Raw genomic sequence first — 18,018 nt, 5'->3', positions numbered from 1 at the left:
TGCGTGTGGCTTATGATTGAAACAATGATAGGTGGCCCGTAACCTGTCGTAGCCCTTCCCCATCACACCCGAGTCGTCTTGGTGAATGTTTCATTGGCTGATTGGCCGGTGTGTGGTGCTATGGAAGCAAAAGCGAAAGCAACAGCAAACGCAAGCACAAACGCAAGCACACAATCGCAAGCACACTCGAGAGGGAAGTGCACACTGCTCTCGGCCAGTGCAAAAACATGACCGACAAACAAACACAAAGGGCCAACAACGCAATGGCATGCATGTCGAAAACAGAAACACACAAAAACAAAACAAACAGTGTGGCTTGTGTGGTGGGCGCGATTACGCGGACGATGAAGCTGGTTGGGATCCGAGGAGGACCTTTGATCCGCTCGCCGCGGCAGCAGGTGCTTCAGATTCCTCATCAACATCCTGAATGGCATGCAAGAAACAACGATCAGGGACAAACGTGCGTTTTTGGTCAGTCGTTCGAAACAACATCACATCAAATAGATTCACAACGGCGCCGCAAACAACATCTCAACAGCCTGACTCAGCACCCACTTGGCCAAGGATACGCAAAGCACTCGACTTCCCGACAACGTCATTTTCGACACACGGTAACAAACCCAAGCGAGCAAGCAAGCGACATCGCTTACGCACCGTGCTGGCTCGGCAAAGAGGGCATTTTCCGGACTCGAGGGTGACACGCTCCCACTCGTCGGTGCCAAAGAACTGCAACGAAAAAAGCAAAGGCGATGTGGCAACACAAACACGAACATGGGTTGGGGCGCAGCATTGGGTAAGAGGGAGATGGAAGACGGGCATCAAAGTGCTGGACAGTGCTGTGTGTGAGAACATGTTGCTGATCAAACAATAGAGCCCCGGCTGAACAGTACGGCGAGGTGACGGTGGAGTGCGTGGCTCACGTTGAAGCAGGACGAGCACATGGTGACTTCGATGTCGGCAAGCACGTTGCGGTAATAGCGGTGCTGCAGTGGTGCACCCCAACGCTGCACAAACACCTGTAACGGACACATGCACGCCCGCGAAAACAAGGCGGCAAATGGAGGCGGTTAAGATGCGTGAGCGTCCGTGGATGTGGTTGAAGCGTGTGTGTGCATGTTTGCCGTGCACGAGTGAATGAATGTCGTCGTGTGTCAATACCGCATGCACGCAGGCAAAGACACACACACACACACACACACACACACACACACACACACACACACACACACACACACACACACACACACACAAACGCACGCACCTCGTTTGACGGCATCTTCTTGAGCATTTCGCGGTCGACACGAACAATCTCGTAGGACGACGAGCCGCTCTCAAATCGGGCGAGCGACTGGACAAACGGGTCCTCCTCCTCGTCTTCATCGTCGTCCATCGACATCACCTGCGCACCGCCGCTGGTGACGGTGCTGCCGCTCCCACGCTTTGATCCGAGCGTCGAATCGTCCCTGCCACAACGGAACGTGGGGAGTGGTGGGCGGGAAGAGCCGAGGCAATGAGGTGGATGTTGAGGTGACATGTCAGAGACGACGACGTGTGGAGACAAACGGCATGAACACTGGCAAGGTGCACAGATGCGCAGTCAATAACAGCTGCAGTCACACGAGCACGCACTGGATGAGCTGAAGCGCCTCTGCGTCGGAGATGTCGACGTCTGGTGAGAACTCCACAAGGGGCAGCACGTCAAAGGAGTACCTGCAGAGAGAATGAGATGCAGCAGGGAGGGATGGAGGTGCGCGCATATCCCATCGTCAGAACACAGGGTGCAGTGAGGGGGAACAGCCACACGGAATTCGAGGACAAGCACACGCGCGCATGCAATACAAAGTGGAACATGCACACACACGCACGTGTACTCGCACATCCAAACAAAGCACGCAAGCAGATGGCATGACTCGCAACAACAGCCATCAGCATGCACAGCAAGCTGTGAGCACTGACTTTGACAAGACAAAGGGGTGGACGCAGTTTGAGCAGGAGAGGGAGCCAGCCCAGAGGTTGTTGGGGAGTGAGCAGCGGTAGCACACGGGCTGCAGATCCTCTCCGTCCTCAAACGGTTTGCACCGGATGGCAACCGCTTGCACATTCACGTGCTCGCGGAACGTGGCAGGCACCTGTGGGCATGTGAGAGGGAGAGAGAGAGAGAGTGTGTGTGTGTGTGTGTGTGTGCGTGCGTGCGTGCGTGCGTGTATGTGTGTGTTCACAACATTTGGTTTGAACATTTGGTTTGAACATTTGTGCGTGCAGACAGTCGCAATTGTGCACGTGACGGTGAAGGCTCGTCGAACATCAAACACGACGCAACAATCACAGAATGAGGTGCATGCAAACACAAAGCGCGCGTGTGCGTGCACGCAATGGCAAGTCACACTGCAAGGCTTGGCACCACACCACACATCCCCTCCTCACCCTGAGTGTGCGCATCTTCTCGATGGCGTTGCGGGCGAGCTTGAAGGCGCCTAGCTGGCGACCAAGCTTGGCAGTCGCAAACAGAACATTGAACTTGGACATGCCAAACGGAACCTCCTGTAGTTGATGTAGGCGTTGGTACCGATTGAAAGTTGTGAGTGGAAGTGGGAAGGAATGGAAATACAATACACGCTCTTCATACTCTACTCTACATAAATATACGTACACACACACATCATGCACAATACACAACACACACACGCAATACACCCTCTTCACACTCTACATAAATATACGTACACACACACACATCATGCACAATACACAACACACACACACACGTATACACACCGAGGAGATGGCGTTGAGGAGGAAGTTGCAGATGGAGAGGAGGTTGTCTGTTGAGTGAGATGTGAATGGCTCTTCGATGTAGCGGCTGATGGCATGGTACGCTTGGTACAGATCAGCACGGTGCTGGAGAGGTAGGCAGGGACGGCACACGAAGGAGAATGGTGGCACAGGAGGCAGGAATTAGCGAGCACAAGGAGTAAGCAGGCGTGAGTTCGTCAGCAACATGTGATACGCACGTACACATGCACACAAGCAGAAGCACATCATGCACCATGCGCACATGCATTCACGTGTAAATAAACGAACACACACGCACACACACCACCGTCGCCACCACGCACCTCGAATGTCTCGTAAGTCTTGATTTCCTCGTCCTGATTTGCGAGATCGAAGCCCTCGTCGCCAGCAGCACTCTTGATCGCCTTGAGCTTGTAGTCCGCCAGCTTCCAGAAGTAGAAGCTGGGCGCGCAGAGCATTCATAGGGTGGGGTTGGTGAGGTGATGGTGAGGTGATGGTGGGGTGATAGTGAGGTGAACTCAGGGATATGCGTGCATGCACGCGCGAGCAGTGTTGCCACAATCAACTGCGGCTTATCAAAAGCTGCGTGCACCGTGTGTAACACGCAGAACATAATAAACACAAAAATAAACCGCCAACACAAACGCAAGCACAAACGCAAGCACAAACACAAACACAAACACAAACACAACGCACCCTGCGTCGTTGAATCGGCGCTCAATGACGGCGTTGTGTGCGAGGACCTCCAGCACCTGCACGGCCTTATCCTCGAGACCTGCCAGCCGATATGCCTCCTGCACACGCGTGCATGCACATGAAGGGGTGTGAACAACAGAGGGGCCTTGGTGGTCATTCAGAGGTCCAGGTGATCAACACCGACAACGTTGGCAACAAGACAACACAGCACAGAACGCAACAATCGAAACACACACACACTCAACACGCACTTCACACGGTACACAATTCACAGAATGAAATCCACACAGTACGCAGTACAGTTCCGTACGACCCTGCATCTGACCTGTGCCTCGTCGAATCTGTCGTTCTCAGCGAGCCAGTCCGCGTATGGGTGGTAGATGTCCTCCTGGAACTCGTTCAAGCGGTTCGCCAGCGCAAATGCATCCTCCCACCGCTTGGCAGAGACATACAGCTCAACAAGCTTGCGGTTGTCGTTCATCTGGCAGGGTGGCAGCGAACAAACCACGGCGTGAGCAGTGTCGCTGGCGCATTCACACACGCACACACATACGCTGGCGCAGCACACACACACACACACACACACACACACACACACACACACACACACACACACACACACGCACACAGAGCACTGTGAGTGCTCTCTTGGGGATGAGACAAAAGCGCAGGATTACCTTTTCGCAGACTTCCGCGGCGAGGGAAATCTGGTCGAGCTTCTGCAGCCAGTACACAATGCGGTTCAGGACCTCCGTCTCGGCCTGCAGTGGCGTGCATGCGTGGATGAAAGGGGTGAGCAGTTGAGTGGATGATGGACGATGGATGATGGGTGATGGGGAATTGTGTGGGTGGATGAAAGGGTAAAGCAATGGTCGGGTGCACACATGGCAATGACAAGGGTGCACGCGAGCTAAAAGAAGCACAGTTTGCGTCTGCGTTCGTGTGCGCGCCCGTACGCTGTTGGTGGCGCGGGCCTTGTCGATGAGCTTCTGCACCATGCCATTCTCGCCCATCATGTTGATAGACGCAATCTCCTCGCCAGCAGCGTTCAGAATGTCAATCGCAAGCTATTCGTAGCAATTGTCATCGTGGTTTGTGTCGCGCGCGCGAGCGTGTGCATGCATGAGTGCACAATGGAGCAAAACAACAGCAGCGCTAACCGCACAACCAACACCACCCACACGAGACAATCGCTGGACATGGGCTTGAGTAAACAAAGAGCACATGCAACAACAATGGTGCATGACCATCACAACAACAATGCACGACGCATGTGCGTCCCCATACCAGCGGGTCGTTCGCCGTCTTGGACCACTCGGCCTGCTTCTTCATGAACGCCTGCACATCCTCTGCGTTGGACGAGTCAACGTATTTCTGCAACGACAACAACAACAACAACAATAACAAAGCACCAGGCGCATATTGGCCGTGGTGGTCGTGAGGTGGGTGTCATGGTATTGAAGTAGTGCCACGCGATTCCAATCAAAAAGCGCACGATCAAGCAGGGTACCAGAGCAGAGGCACAGCACGGCAAATGACACGGACAACAAGTCACTCCCTTGCCACTGCCTTTCTCATGCACCGCCCCCCGCCACCACCACAAACACAAGGGTCACGCACCTTCGCGCGGTCAAACTGGCGGAGGTCGCAGTACATCTCCATGGCGAGGCGAGGCTGCCCTGCGCGGGCATACAGCTTGGCGGCCTCCTCAAAGCGTCCCTGGTACGCGTAGATCTGCGCACGGTACACGTCCGGGTCGTCACCCATGCCCATGCGCTCCCGCTCCTGGATGCGGTGGATCAGGTCGAGGTAGCGGATGTCCCGGACGCGGATGAATGACTGCTTGGCAACCTCAAAGTTGAGGCCCTCAAGTGCCTCCATCGCTGGCAGGTGGTGGTGGTGGTCATGGTGGTGATGTGGTGGAGATGATAATGAGATGCTGGAATTACACGCTGGATGCACGCAAGCACGCAAAGGCAACCAAACCACCACACACACACACACACACACACACACACACACACACACACACACACACACACACACACACACACACACACACACACACCATCACCATGTGCCGCCGTCACGAGCAACAACGCACCGAGCGAGTCAAGGCCACGCGGTATGCACCGTCATACTCGCCCTTCTTCAGGTACTGGTGCATCGAGTGCGATTGCGGAACCTGATGGCAATTGCAATCGCCCAGCACATGTGTGTTTGCGTGCGTGAGGACAGGTTGTGTGGCAACAGTGTGGGATGGCAAGCAACAAGTGCATTGGGTACAGTCGAGCCCACTCAGTGCCAGCGTCCTTTGCCGCAGAAAGAGAAAGAGGAGAGGAACAGGGACCGAGGGGAGGGGGATCAGAGGCACTGAAGTCACATGAGCGCAAGCACCGGCAGCGTACGTCAACGGGCTTCATGGAATGGACGTGGAGGCAGTAGATGCGGGAGCCGGAGAAGCCGACGACAAACCCCTGCAGCTTCTGCACGTGGAGCGGGAAGTTGGCCGCTTTGATGTGCAGCATGCCGTTGCCGCTGTAGCACAGCATGTCCTGGTGATTGGTGACAGTGGTGGGAGTGGACCGTGATGGGGAGCAGTGAACGGTGGTAGGTCCCTGCACGGGAAAAAATAAATCTGCACAAAACATGCACACAAACACGCACGTACGCACACACATGCACACAAACACGCACACACACACACACACACACACACACACACACACACACACACACACACACACACACACGCAGGGCACCTCGTTCTGGGTGTTCCAGGCGACAGAGTTGGCGTGCGGCTCCTGGTACAGCAGGTCCTTGGTTGCCAAGTCGTACACGAGGCACGTCCCGTGGTCGTTCACCACCGCAAGCTTCGTGCGCCTGCACCACGCAAATGCGTTTGTGCGTGTGTGCGTGTGTGTGTGTGTGTGTGTGTGTGTGTGTGTGTGTGCGCGTGTGTGTGTGTGTGTGTGTGTGCGTGTGTGTGTTGATAAGCCAGCCATGCCAATCACCATCATCACCGTTGCCATCACCACAGCCACCCCACCACTACCGCCACCCCTCATCATCATCACCACCACCACCACCACCACGAAGACAGTCACGTGTGCACGTACTGGGAGCTGAGGTCGAGGCAGCGGACAGGGGTGGCCTGCTTGATCAGCTCAATCGGGAACGGGTTGTCAACAAAGATCTGCAGAATCGTTCCGTTCTTCTGACCAACTGCGGACCGCGTCGGATATCAAGGGAAAGATGGATGGACAGAAGACAGACGGACAGATGAGCGTAGGTGACGTGAGCACAAGACCACGCAACACAAGGAATTAAGTAAATGCGCACATCAGTTAATGGTGCCATGCTGAAACGTCACATACCGTTAAACCGCAAGGCACCATCCCCCCCCTCCTGTTCACGGCGACCACCACCACGACCACCACCGCTGCTCGCCACTCTACTGCGGTCAGCTCACCGAGCAGTCCCTCGCGGCCGTCGGGGCCGCCAATGACTTTGATGTAGCGGATCATCGAATCCGTGCTCCACTCCCTGCACACACACACACACACACATGTGTGAATGATTGTGGTGGGGATGGTGTTGATTGAGGCACGTGTTACATGTGAGTTGACGGGATGTGTGTTCGCGTGCATGTGCATGCAACGCTCCAAAGGCATGCACACAAAACATGTACAAAACACGCGTGCATGCGACAACATGGGGCGCGCACCAACCACAACATTCACAACATTCATACCATTCACATCAATCACCAATCACACCATTCACACCAATCACATCAATCACACCAGTCGCACCTCTCCTTCTGGTTGTCAAAGGTCCAGCTCTGCAGGCGGCGCTCCTGGCACAGGATGATGTGCTTCGAGCACACAACCAACAGGTTGCACTCAAAGTTGCGCCGCAGCTTGCACTGAATCGGGCGCGAACATGTGTGCGTGCGCACGCGTGCGCGTGCGTGTGCACGTGCACTTGGGTGAGAGGGGAACCAAAATGTGCGCACACGGACTGCTTCCAGCACATCGCCAGCAGCGCTCATCATCGCCAGCTTCTGAAAACACACAAACACCACAATATATCCCGCTGCACACCGCACGATCGGGCGCACCATGAGGCGGAACTTGAGTTTGCCGCTGTCCATCGCCTCCATCTCATACACGTTGATCTGCTTCGGCAGCTGCACCGCAAGCCGGTTCTGTTGGTGGTGGGTGTGTATGTGTGTGCGTATGTGTGTGTATATGTGTGCGTATGTGTATGTGTATGTGTGTGTGTGCATGGGTGAGTTGGGCGAGGCAACACGCCACCGCGCTGGTATGGGTGGTGGTGGGACGCTGGACACCGACGATGAAAGTGTTACATCATCAACGCTACCACTGATACCACCACCATCATCTGGGCAACCACCACCATCCGACGGCGGTACCTTGAAGATGGCAATTTTCTTGACGAGCTCCCGACACGGCACGCGCGACTCTGTGCCGGCGGAGAGGTCCTGCACCACGACGTTGGTCATGTTGCGGCGAAACGCGTACCGCTCCCGGTACAAGCCGTGCACGGTGGAGAAGACGAGGTGGTGCAGCGCAATCGTCCCGTCCTGGCAGCCAACCGCCACGTAGTTCTGGCCAGGCCTTTCGTTCAGTAATGTGTGTGTGTGTGAGTTTGTGTGTGTGTTTGTGTATGTTTGTGAGTTTGTGTGTGTGTGTGTGGTGAATGGGATGAGCGGAAAGTGATGAAAAGCCAACGCGTGGCAATAAGAGAAATTTGATGCACAACATCAAACGTAGACATCACTTGCGCACGCATACAGCAACCGAACGTGACATGCCACACACACACACACACACACACACACACACACACACACACTTGCACGCTGCTGCTGCTGTGTTGTTGCGATTGTTGCTAGCTGTTGTTGTGGTTTCACATTGATGACATTACCGTGCAGCGCAAGACCAGACCCAGCCCTCCTGCTCGCAGATGTCGCCGAGGTGGATGCCGTCGCGCGTGTACAGCCCGGCCTTGCGGTTCGACCCGCCCATCACCAGGTAGTTGCCGTCAGAGAAGTACGACAGCGAGCACGGGTCGTAGTCCAGCACACGCTCCTTCCCAATCTGGTTGTGTGTGTGTGTGTGTGAGTAGTGGGGAAGTGTGTGTGTGTGTGTATGTGTGTATGTGTGTGTGTGTGTGCGTGCGCGCACCCGCGTTTGTGTCGTTGTGAGTGAGAATGAGCATGAGTGTGAGAATTCATTGACTGATACACACAAAAACGTCAACCACGTTCCACAACTTCTTCACCAGCACGGTCACAACTGCGACGACGACCAGTACAAACCTGGCGGCCGCTGAGGAGATAGAAGCTGAGGCGCTGGTTGCAATCGCAGACAGCGAGCGTGTCCGTCTTCTCGTTCTTGCTCGGGTTCCACCTGTACGCACACGCGCAGAATATGGCCATAATCAACGGTGCCAAGAGCAGCCAGATCATTGTGCAAACCAAACACACGACCAGCAGGCAATACCACCACCACCACCATCATCACAACGTACTGGAGGGACCAGACGGGACCGCGGCCCTGGCGGTCAATCAGCACCTTCTCCTCCCCGCGCTGCCGGTGCACAGCGTGCAGAAGGAATTGTGTCATTGTGCGATTGTGTGTATGTGTGTATTTGTGTGGGGGATTGTGTGATTGTGTGTGTGGGGGGGGGGGATTGTGTGTGTGAGGGTAAATGGCTCAAGCATGCAGAGTGTTACGATGAATGGGAGGCATTGTCATGTCGGACATAGCCAACTCATGGTGCTGTGATGTGGCGCTACGACCACGGCGATCGGACCTGGTTGCGGATGCTGACGTTGCCGTTGAAGTGGCCGAGGGCAATGTACTGGCCGTCGTTGGTCCAGCTGCAGCATCAACAGAGGCGGGAAAGGGAGGAGCCATTGTTGTCTCAGTCAGCGCAAGGTCACACTGACCAGATTGGAAGAAACCCATTGCAAACGCGCATGCAAAGCACACACACGCACACACGCACACGCACACACACACACACGCACGCACACACACACACACACACACACAAGTACACACACGGCCCCGTACACCACGGGAAAGTGCATCATACCTGGCTGCGCAGATGCGGGAAGATACACGCGTCTTCTCAACAGTGGTGATGTCCTTGGACCAGAACCCTGGATATGGAGGCAGCGCGGCGCACGAGAGGGCGTGCACATGCTGCGAGTGAGAACAATGTCGTGCACGGCACGCATTTACGCGCAAACCGTGTCTGGCGCACAATGACCACACACACACACATACACTCACACACTCACACACATACACACACACGTGCGCACCAAAGTCGGAGGAGGAGCAGCTGGCGAGAATGTTGTTGAGCGGGTTGAAGGCCAGCGCTTGAATGGTGTCGTTGTGGCTGCGGAAAGAGGAGCAACAGCATGATTCGCAGTGGGTCATGCATGTGTGAAAATAAGACGGAAGCCGGGCAGCATCACCCAACACAACAATCGGGACTCAATTCGACCATACGGTCCACACACACAGACGCCATTCAAGAACCAACCATGGCACCTCCACAATTGCACAGGAAAACCACACACACACACACAACTATACAACCACACACACACACACACACAATCACAGAATCTGGGGCTGCGTCAGCGTACCTGTATTTGAGCTGGCCAGAGAGGGTGCGGCCGTCCCACACAATGACCGTCTTGTCAGCGGCGCCACTGGCAAACAACGTGCCATCGTTGGAGAAGGCAACACAGTACACCACATCCTTGTGGCCCTTGAGGGAGGCAATCACTTGGCCGTCGGCAACCTCGTACACCTAGCGCACGGTATGGAGCACAGCATTCGAGCACAAACGAGGTTCATTCAACCGTGGTGAGTTGGAGCTCCTGACGAACGCGCATTGACAACGCGCATGAACAACGTTCGTGCAATTATCAAAACACAAACACACGAAACGATAGTGCCCTGACACAACTCGTTGTTTCCACCCGTGCCCTCCCTCCTCCTCCTCGTTCATGCCTGGTTGTCTTACCAGAACGCGAGCACCGGCACCGGCGATGAGCTGCGTGCCATCTGGCCGAAATGCCAGAGAGTAGATGCTAAACAAAACAAAACGGGTGTGTGTGTGTGTGTTTGTTGTTGAACCGTGCGTGAGCAGCAACAACAACGATGCGTGTGGGCGCGTGTTGTATGTGTGTGTGTGTGTGTGTGTGTGTGTGTGTGTGTGTGTGTGTGTGTGTCCAAGTGTATCCACATGCATACACACACCCACACACAAACATGCACACACAAACATGCACACACACAAACATATGCACACACACAAACACACTCACTGTCACCCCACTGACTGTTTCACGAACCTCTGGCGTTCGCCTTGTTGGTTGTGGACCGTGTCCACCCACACGGGCATGGAACGCATGCTCGTCCGTCCGCTTGCTCTCCTTCCCTTGTTGTTTTTTGCTCTGCTCTGTTCCGCTGTCTCCTCTATCTCTGTTCTGCGACAACTTCCCACTCGATCCTGCAACCGTTCAAACTGTGCGTTGGCAGACGAAAATTGTGAGGATAATTTGTTTAAGACTTTCGTCAATTTTCATCACCGACCAACGATGATGACGGCTGCCAACAAGAAGCCAACAGCTGCTGCTGTGGCGGCAGTGGCTTGTGTGTCGAGCTTGTGCTTGTGTGTTTGTGTCCCCGTTTGGATCCACAGCACAACGCCAGAGCGACAACCACTGCCGCCTGACATCTCCAGTAGAAGTGTCGGCACAGGCGTCCACATTGAACAGACCGTCGACGCAATCCTGAAGGCCCTCGCTCACCACACCAACGCAACCACCACCAACACCAACACCGACACCAACACGAACTCTGACACGACCGATGCTGCTGATGCTGACCCGAAACAGTTGTCCTCCTGCTCGAGCAAGTACACGCAGACGCTGCCACTTTGTGTCCAACCGCGACTGCTCGTGACTATCTTGAACGCGCGCCCGCAGGCAACGTTCGTGGCCTGGGACAACACGACGCACTTGCGTGCACGGCTGCGGGACGCCGATCCGTCACTGCGCGCCATCCTGGGGGATGCTGCGGCCGTTGAATTTCACACACAAGCCGCGCAAGCCCTGCCAGTACTCTCCCAACGACAGCAGCAGCACAGCAGCCATGTACGACGGGAGGTCCTGGCGCACGTGTTTCAAACCGTGGGCAGTGTGCAGACAACGTGCACCGTCAACTTGGCAGTGTACGTACCAGCTTGCCCGGGATCCAAGCAGCGGCAAGGCGCCCCGCAGGAACAGCAGCACCAACAACACACGTCCAGGTCATACTGGCAGCCTGGCTGGGGCGGCGTTGTGCTGCTACCACAGACGCCTTGCGAAGACCACAGCGCCAGTGATAAGGAAACCGCCGATGCAATGCCCAGCAGCAGCAACGACAGCGCTGGAAAACGGTCGCGGAGATCAACGCTGTCTGCACAGCACGCTCTGCCGCACTTTGTACATTTCTTGAGGAACATCATGGGCGTGTGCCCGCGTGTTCATGTTGATGACAAGGCAGCCCTGCTGCCGCGCGAGATGGGTGCGGCGCGCGGCGTGCTGCTGGAGCGGCTGGTGACCGCAGCGCGCGATTTGCTGCTGAGCTTCTCTGCCCTGTTGGACAGCCTGCCCACACTCGTTGTGGACAAGCGGCTTGCTGCCGTGGCGCAGCAGGCGTGCGATGAACTACACGCCACCCAACTGGCAGCGGAAAGCGGAGACTGGGCTGCTGCTCTCGCACACGCCCGCCAGGCGCACCACCACGCAGGTGACCATGTGCGCATTTGTGTGTGTGCGCATTTGTGTGTGTGCGTGTGTGTGCGTGTGTGTGTGTGTATGTGTGTGTGTGTGTGTGCCTGTTCATGTTTGCGTGTGCTCCTCTTCTTTTCTTCCCTCGCTTGTGAACGAACACCTACCCACCTCACTTCTTGTCTCACTTCGCCCCTTTCACCACATCACACACCACACCACACACGCTGACACACTACACACCACGTGCCACATGCTGTCGCATTGCAGAGGCATCTGCGTACGACCCTGGGCTGCTGGCGTCCTCTTTGTTTCCCGAGGACCAGAAGTATGCGGTGTATGTGCCGCTGTTTGTTCCAACAGGGCTGGCCATTCTCTCATCATGGCGTCGCCTCGCCTCTGCATATCGCACCGTCCGCCGCCGCTAGCATGACGGTGCACTGTACATCGTGACTGGTAGCAGGGACATGAAAGTGGAGTGAAAGCTACTGTAAACAGGTCACGTGAACGTTGTTGATTGATGTGAGAACGCTGAGTCAGGCACGGTGGTGTGTGGGAGAAGCAACAAGTCATGTGTCACAACAACAACAACATCCTTCACGCTGCGCTCTGTAGATAATTTGCGAACAACTTCCATTAAATGGCCATCGTGCTGTGTTGGAGCGGATTCAGAGCACAAGACGACCAGCGACACACAAGGATGGATGCGACAGCGGAAGGTGAGCGGAGGGCGCAAGCGCAAGCGGCACATGTCAACAGGGAAGAAGGGGAATCACAACAAGAACGACAACAACAAGCACTCCTGCAACAACAACAACAACAACAGCAACAGCAGCAACAACAACAACAGCAACAGCAGTCAGAGGACTCAGGGAAAAAGGCATACTACAATGAGAACGAGGCGACATTGACCACCGTGCAGGCGACGTTGGAATCTGCCGTGCTGGACACACATCAAGCACCTGCATCCTCAGCGTCACAAGCAGGCCAGCAGGAAGGTACTACAACACGTGAACCCCACCAGCAATCCACCGTATCTTCCCCTCCACCCACCACAGCTCCCGCAATAGCGACGGATCAGAATCAAGCACAGTCCTCTGTGCCCTCATCATCGACACCACCAACACAACAACAACCGCCCCACCACCAACAGCAGCAGCAACAACAACCAACACAGCAGCCACAGGCACCACAACCGCCGCAGCGGCAACCCACAGAGGCCCACCAGCAACAACAGCAGCGGCAAGAGCAACAGCAAGATCAGGTGGAGGCCGTGCAGCGGGGACAGAACGATCACGAAGGTGGTGACCAAGCATCCAGACTCACGAGCACTGCTCCCAAGTCCTCCGCAGCACCACACGTTCCCGACACAGCCATGACGGCTCCTGTGGTCGCCCAGGCCCAAGCACCAGCGCAAGGGCCACCCACGACCACGAGCAACAGCGACAGCTCTGCAAACCAATCTGCAACTGCTGTCACATCTGCAACGACACAGGCAGCAACCGCAGCGCCAACAACGACTCCACAGCAAGGTGCAACGGCAGCACCAAGCAGCACAGCACCACAAACGCCAGCCACATCTGGGCGCGATCGTGATGCGCAGGACAACAATGACACCAACGACGTGCCTGGCGTACGCAAGGCGTCGGCAGTTGAGACAGCGGAGATGCCGCTCACGTTTGTGGCGGGACGATCAGGGCCAACCACGCCCTCTGCATCTTCGCACGCTATGCACTCCCCTCGCTCTCCACCAAGTACACTTCAGTCGCCAACCAAGGGCAGTGGCGCCTCCGTCGGCAGCGGGCGTGCTGGCGAGTCGTCGTCGTTCACGTTCCACGTGGGCATGACACCGCCCAAGAGCGACCAGGACAACGCCGCTTCCACAGACGATCAGCAGCCTGGTGCCAGCACCGCAGGAGCAGCAACAACGACCACGCGCAGGGCCATGGCGCAGTCGTGTCCTGCGACGCCCGCTGCGTCCAGCGCCAACCTCATGGCGCGACCAGGGATGGTGGCGGCGTCGTCATCACCATCGTCGGCGGCAGACAGCAAGCCCGACAACGCGGGTGACCCGCGCAACGAGAACAAGGACGTGATTGTGTCACGTCGCGGCACGGTTGTCGGCAAGCGGGGGTCCATTGCCGACCTCCGCATGCGGTTCACGCAGCGCGCTGCCACCATCTCCACGTCTGCGCCGGCGACGCCACGCGGCCGCTCCATGATCAACCTTGGCTCGGGCAGCGGCGGTGTTGGTGGTGTTGGTGATGGCAGCAGCAGTGCCCGTCGGTCGACGGTTGTTGCGCCAAAGGGCGTTGTTGGGCGCTTCCGCAAGTTCTTTATGAAGAAGGCGGAGGAAATCAAGGAGAAGACGCTCGCAGACGAGCTGCGTGAGGTGCGCATGTTTGTTTGTTTGTTTGTTTGTGTGTGTGTGTGTGTGTATTTGCTTGCTTGCTTGTTTGTTTGTTTGTTTGTTTGTTTTTTTGTGCTTTTGTTTGTTTGTTTGTTTGTTTGTTTGTTTGTTTGTTTGTTTGTTTGTGTTTTCGTGTTTGTGCATGCACCTGTGCATGTGTATGTGTGTGTGTTGCTGCATACTTGTGACCCCTGTTACCCGCCCGCTTTGTCCTCGCCACCCTCACCTCCGCTTCCAACGCCGACCCCCTGCCTGCATCATGCATCACGCTTGACAGAAAGAGGAGGCCGAGGCCGAGCGCGTCGGCGGGAAGATTGTTGTGTACACAACAAGCGTATCCACCGTCAAGGAAACATACTGGAACTGCCAGCAGCTGCTGAAGATTCTTCACGGGCTCCTTGTGCAGTATGAGGAGCGAGACATCACCCTCAGTCGCGATTATCAGCGCGAACTTCGCGAGCGGCTGCCCGGTGCATCGGTGCCACAGCTCTTTCTCAACGGACACCACATGGGGGTGCGTGGTCGTGTCTTGTTTTTGCGTTGGTTGCTCAGTTGGGTTTTGTTTTGTTCTTGTCACTCTGTTGGTTGGCTATGTGTCTGTGTGTGTGTGTCTGTGTGTCTGTGTGTCTGTGTGTCTGTGTGTCTGTGTGTGTCTGTGTGTGTCAATGTGTGTCTGTGTGCCGTACTACTGCTCGCCTCACAACACCTCCTCACGTCACCCCACTGCCGTTCACCGCAGGGTCTGGAAGTCCTGCATCGTATGAATGAGAACGATGAGCTCCGTGGAAAATTCGCCAAAGTGCCGGTACGTGCATGTGCATGTGCACATGTGTGTGTGTGTGTGTCTGTGTGCATGTGCATATGTATGTATGTGTGTGTCTGTGTGTGTGTTGCTTTCCATCTTCCATGGAGTAACCTTCCCATCTCCAACGATCCGCATCCCGTGTGATCTCACCACCACCATCACCACAGCGCCGGAAGAAGGAGAAGGAGTTCCACTGCGACGTGTGTGCGGACCGCCGCTTTGTGCTGTGCACGTGGTGTGGCGGCGACAAGAAGGTTAGCACACACGAGCAAGCACGTCAACGGTTGTGTGCACGCGTTTGCTTGTGTGTCTGTGTGTGCGCGTGTGTGCGTGTGTGTGTCTGTGTGTGCGCGCGCGTGTGTGTGTGTGTGTGCGCGTGCTCTACAACTACATGCGTTTGCGAAGCAGCGAGTGCCCTTTCCGCTTCCACTTACACCTGTTGCACTCACACCCAACACACACCACGACTACATTGCATTGGCATGGATGGCAGAGCATGATGTCTCGGTTTGGAAAGGAGCTTGTGAAGCTCAAGTGCACGGCGTGCAACGAGCACGGCCTGATGAAGTGCCCCGCGTGTGTCTACGGCGTCGGCTCAGAGTCCAGCGCATAAATCCTGCCACGTGGTGTGTGTTTGTCTGTGTATGTGTGTGTGTGTCTGTGTATGGGTGTGTGTGTTTGTGCTTGTGTGTGTGCGCGTGCGAGAGAGTGTGTGTGTATGTGTGCGCGTATTTGCCTTTTCTCTCCCTGTCCCTGTCTCTGCGTCGTGCTCTCTCCGATGTTGTCGTGTTTCTCGACGTGATGTCACTTTCAGCGGTAGGAGTGAGTGAGTCTGTGTCGAAGGCACATGGCTGTCGCTCTGGTATCTGATGTGTGTGTGTGTGTAGTGTGTGTGGTAATGTACCCGTGTGTATTCCGCCCCACCACCACCACCAATTTCCACTGCCTAGGTGATTTGATTGCTTTGTTCGTTCACTTGCCCGCCCCTTGGCCACTTGCTCTGCATCGGTTTGGTTCTCTTCCCTCCCCCCCCTCCCGGCCTCCACCTCTTGCTTGACCACGCTGGTTTCATTTGTTCGTCTTTTACTGCTATGAGTGCCTGATCCGATCAACGAATGATACACACACACACACGCAACGTCGAATATTCTCGCACATCACACACCACGTGCAGAGTCAGTAAGCACACAATGTGGAAAAGCATTGTTCACAAGTTTGTGTCGTTTTGCGAGACCTTGGGCCGCTTTTCTGTACTTGATGGCCGCGCATCTGGGGAGCTGTCTGTTACGCGCGCCTTCCGCTCGGGTGTCGACTCCACACGGTCGCTGCCTTCGCCTTCCCCTTGTTTGTCGTTCATGCGCGCGTTCTGCACGTATTGCATCAGGTGTGTTTGGGCGGGGGGTGCGTGTGTGCGTGTGTGGGCGTGGGATGTTGTGTGCATGCGTTGTTGCAAAGACAGATCTTCAAAAAACTAAAGGTGGTTACTCACCTTCAACTGGCGGATGATGAGTGATTCTTGCGAGTTGTGCACCACTGTGGTGTGGTGAACACACACAAAACCAACCAAGCAGGCAGGGCGACACGTGTGTGTGTGTGTTTGCGTGCACGGTCCATAGCTGTGAGTCTCAGTAGGAGCAACAAGCAAAACAGGAAAGACGAGTGTGCGATTCCAGCCTTGGGATCAACTAGGGTTCATGATGCCTGTGAGGTTCCAACCTGTGCGCGGGCTTGTATCATACGTTGGCCTCCATGTTGGCATCAGACATTGCGACTGTCCAGCATGATGATCATCTGTTGTGTGAGTGACCATCAGCACACACGCACACGCACCTGCTCAACTCAAGCATCTCTCGATCACTCACTCACTCACTGATACGTACGCACACACACACGCACACATACAAAAGTACGCACACAGGCGTGCGCTCACCAGCGGCTTGTATGGTTTCGTGAACGCCTTTGGGTTCGACGAAGGCAGGTGGTGCGCCATCGCGTTGTTTGTTGCTTGCTTCCTTGTTGCTTGCTTGCTTGCTTGCTTGTTTGCCTCTTGTTCCGCTTGCCTGTCGATTATTGTTTGAAGATATTGGCGAATAGCCAATACTTGCCTTGTTTTCGTGTCCTTGTTGTGTTGGTGGTGTCCGACGCGCGCTCATTTGTCGATTGGCCTGTTGTTGTTGTCCTTGTCCTCACCGCAGCAGAGGAATCCAAGCAGCCGGTGCGTCCGTGAGCGTGTGCCTTTGTGTCTACGGTTGAGCGGTTGCCATTGCATGTCCTTGTGTGTTTATGTGTTTGGGTGTTTGGGTTGTTTGTGGGTGCCATCTAACAGTTCACGCACTCCAAACGCGCTGAAATGTTGGCCACTGCATGGAGTTGAAACAGAATGACACACCATGCATGCGATATGGCACCACCAGCACATCACATCCATCCATGGTTATCTTGGACATCAACTCTCTCTCTCTCTCACGCGCACATACACACACATAC

General features: G+C 55.5%; 4 protein-coding genes across 4 annotated transcripts; 2 read left to right on the top strand and 2 right to left on the bottom strand.

Moving 5' to 3' along the window:
* Window positions 1-333: 333 nt before the first annotated feature.
* On the bottom strand, window positions 334-10,953 carry PTSG_11988 (uncharacterized protein; the record flags this gene model as incomplete). Its single annotated transcript, XM_004995805.1, has 32 exons — window positions 334-423; window positions 655-726; window positions 921-1,016; window positions 1,262-1,463; window positions 1,630-1,710; window positions 1,957-2,129; window positions 2,425-2,541; window positions 2,776-2,898; window positions 3,117-3,234; window positions 3,490-3,587; window positions 3,815-3,970; window positions 4,167-4,250; window positions 4,446-4,556; window positions 4,777-4,863; window positions 5,110-5,372; window positions 5,590-5,674; window positions 5,898-6,044; window positions 6,252-6,372; window positions 6,609-6,714; window positions 6,962-7,035; window positions 7,305-7,417; window positions 7,613-7,699; window positions 7,928-8,132; window positions 8,443-8,615; window positions 8,837-8,927; window positions 9,049-9,107; window positions 9,334-9,400; window positions 9,619-9,685; window positions 9,851-9,927; window positions 10,181-10,347; window positions 10,564-10,630; window positions 10,895-10,953. 32 exons carry the CDS (start codon window positions 10,951-10,953, stop codon window positions 334-336), a joined length of 3,636 nt encoding a protein of 1,211 aa, XP_004995862.1.
* A 187-nt stretch (window positions 10,954-11,140) lies between these two features.
* On the top strand, window positions 11,141-12,809 carry PTSG_03281 (uncharacterized protein; the record flags this gene model as incomplete). Its single annotated transcript, XM_004995804.1, has 2 exons — window positions 11,141-12,335; window positions 12,587-12,809. 2 exons carry the CDS (start codon window positions 11,141-11,143, stop codon window positions 12,742-12,744), a joined length of 1,353 nt encoding a protein of 450 aa, XP_004995861.1. The 3' UTR covers window positions 12,745-12,809.
* Window positions 12,810-12,943: 134 nt separating this feature from the next.
* PTSG_03280 (uncharacterized protein) lies at window positions 12,944-16,668 on the top strand. Its single transcript, XM_004995803.1, has 5 exons — window positions 12,944-14,708; window positions 15,004-15,240; window positions 15,466-15,531; window positions 15,699-15,785; window positions 16,025-16,668. Exons 1-5 carry the CDS (start codon window positions 12,957-12,959, stop codon window positions 16,142-16,144), a joined length of 2,262 nt encoding a protein of 753 aa, XP_004995860.1. The 5' UTR covers window positions 12,944-12,956; the 3' UTR covers window positions 16,145-16,668.
* Window positions 16,598-17,605, bottom strand: PTSG_03279 (uncharacterized protein). The gene is made up of 4 exons (XM_004995802.1): window positions 17,462-17,605; window positions 17,248-17,302; window positions 17,021-17,064; window positions 16,598-16,897 (listed from the first exon to the last, which is right to left on the bottom strand). The coding sequence occupies exons 1-4, from the start codon at window positions 17,519-17,521 to the stop codon at window positions 16,739-16,741; spliced, it is 318 nt and encodes a 105-aa protein (XP_004995859.1). The 5' UTR covers window positions 17,522-17,605; the 3' UTR covers window positions 16,598-16,738.
* Window positions 17,606-18,018: the final 413 nt, after the last annotated feature.

Source organism: Salpingoeca rosetta, assembly GCF_000188695.1.
Source record: "Salpingoeca rosetta unplaced genomic scaffold supercont1.7, whole genome shotgun sequence".
Lineage (NCBI taxonomy): Eukaryota > Choanoflagellata > Craspedida > Salpingoecidae > Salpingoeca > Salpingoeca rosetta.
The sequence above is the reverse complement of the archived record's forward strand: the minus strand, read 5'-3'. Positions and strand labels throughout refer to the sequence as shown.

Coding starts and splice junctions, on each gene's coding strand:
- PTSG_03280 (XM_004995803.1), top strand. CDS start 12,957: ATGGCCATCGTGCTGTGTTGGAGCGGATTCAGAGCACAAGACGACCAG. Junction 15,241..15,465: donor TCAACGGACACCACATGGGG/GTGCGTGGTCGT, acceptor CGTTCACCGCAG/GGTCTGGAAGTCCTGCATCG. Junction 15,786..16,024: donor GGTGTGGCGGCGACAAGAAG/GTTAGCACACAC, acceptor CATGGATGGCAG/AGCATGATGTCTCGGTTTGG.
- PTSG_03279 (XM_004995802.1), bottom strand. CDS start 17,521: ATGGCGCACCACCTGCCTTCGTCGAACCCAAAGGCGTTCACGAAACCA. Junction 17,303..17,461: donor CGAAACCATACAAGCCGCTG/GTGAGCGCACGC, acceptor CATGCTGGACAG/TCGCAATGTCTGATGCCAAC. Junction 17,065..17,247: donor TGATACAAGCCCGCGCACAG/GTTGGAACCTCA, acceptor ACCACACCACAG/TGGTGCACAACTCGCAAGAA.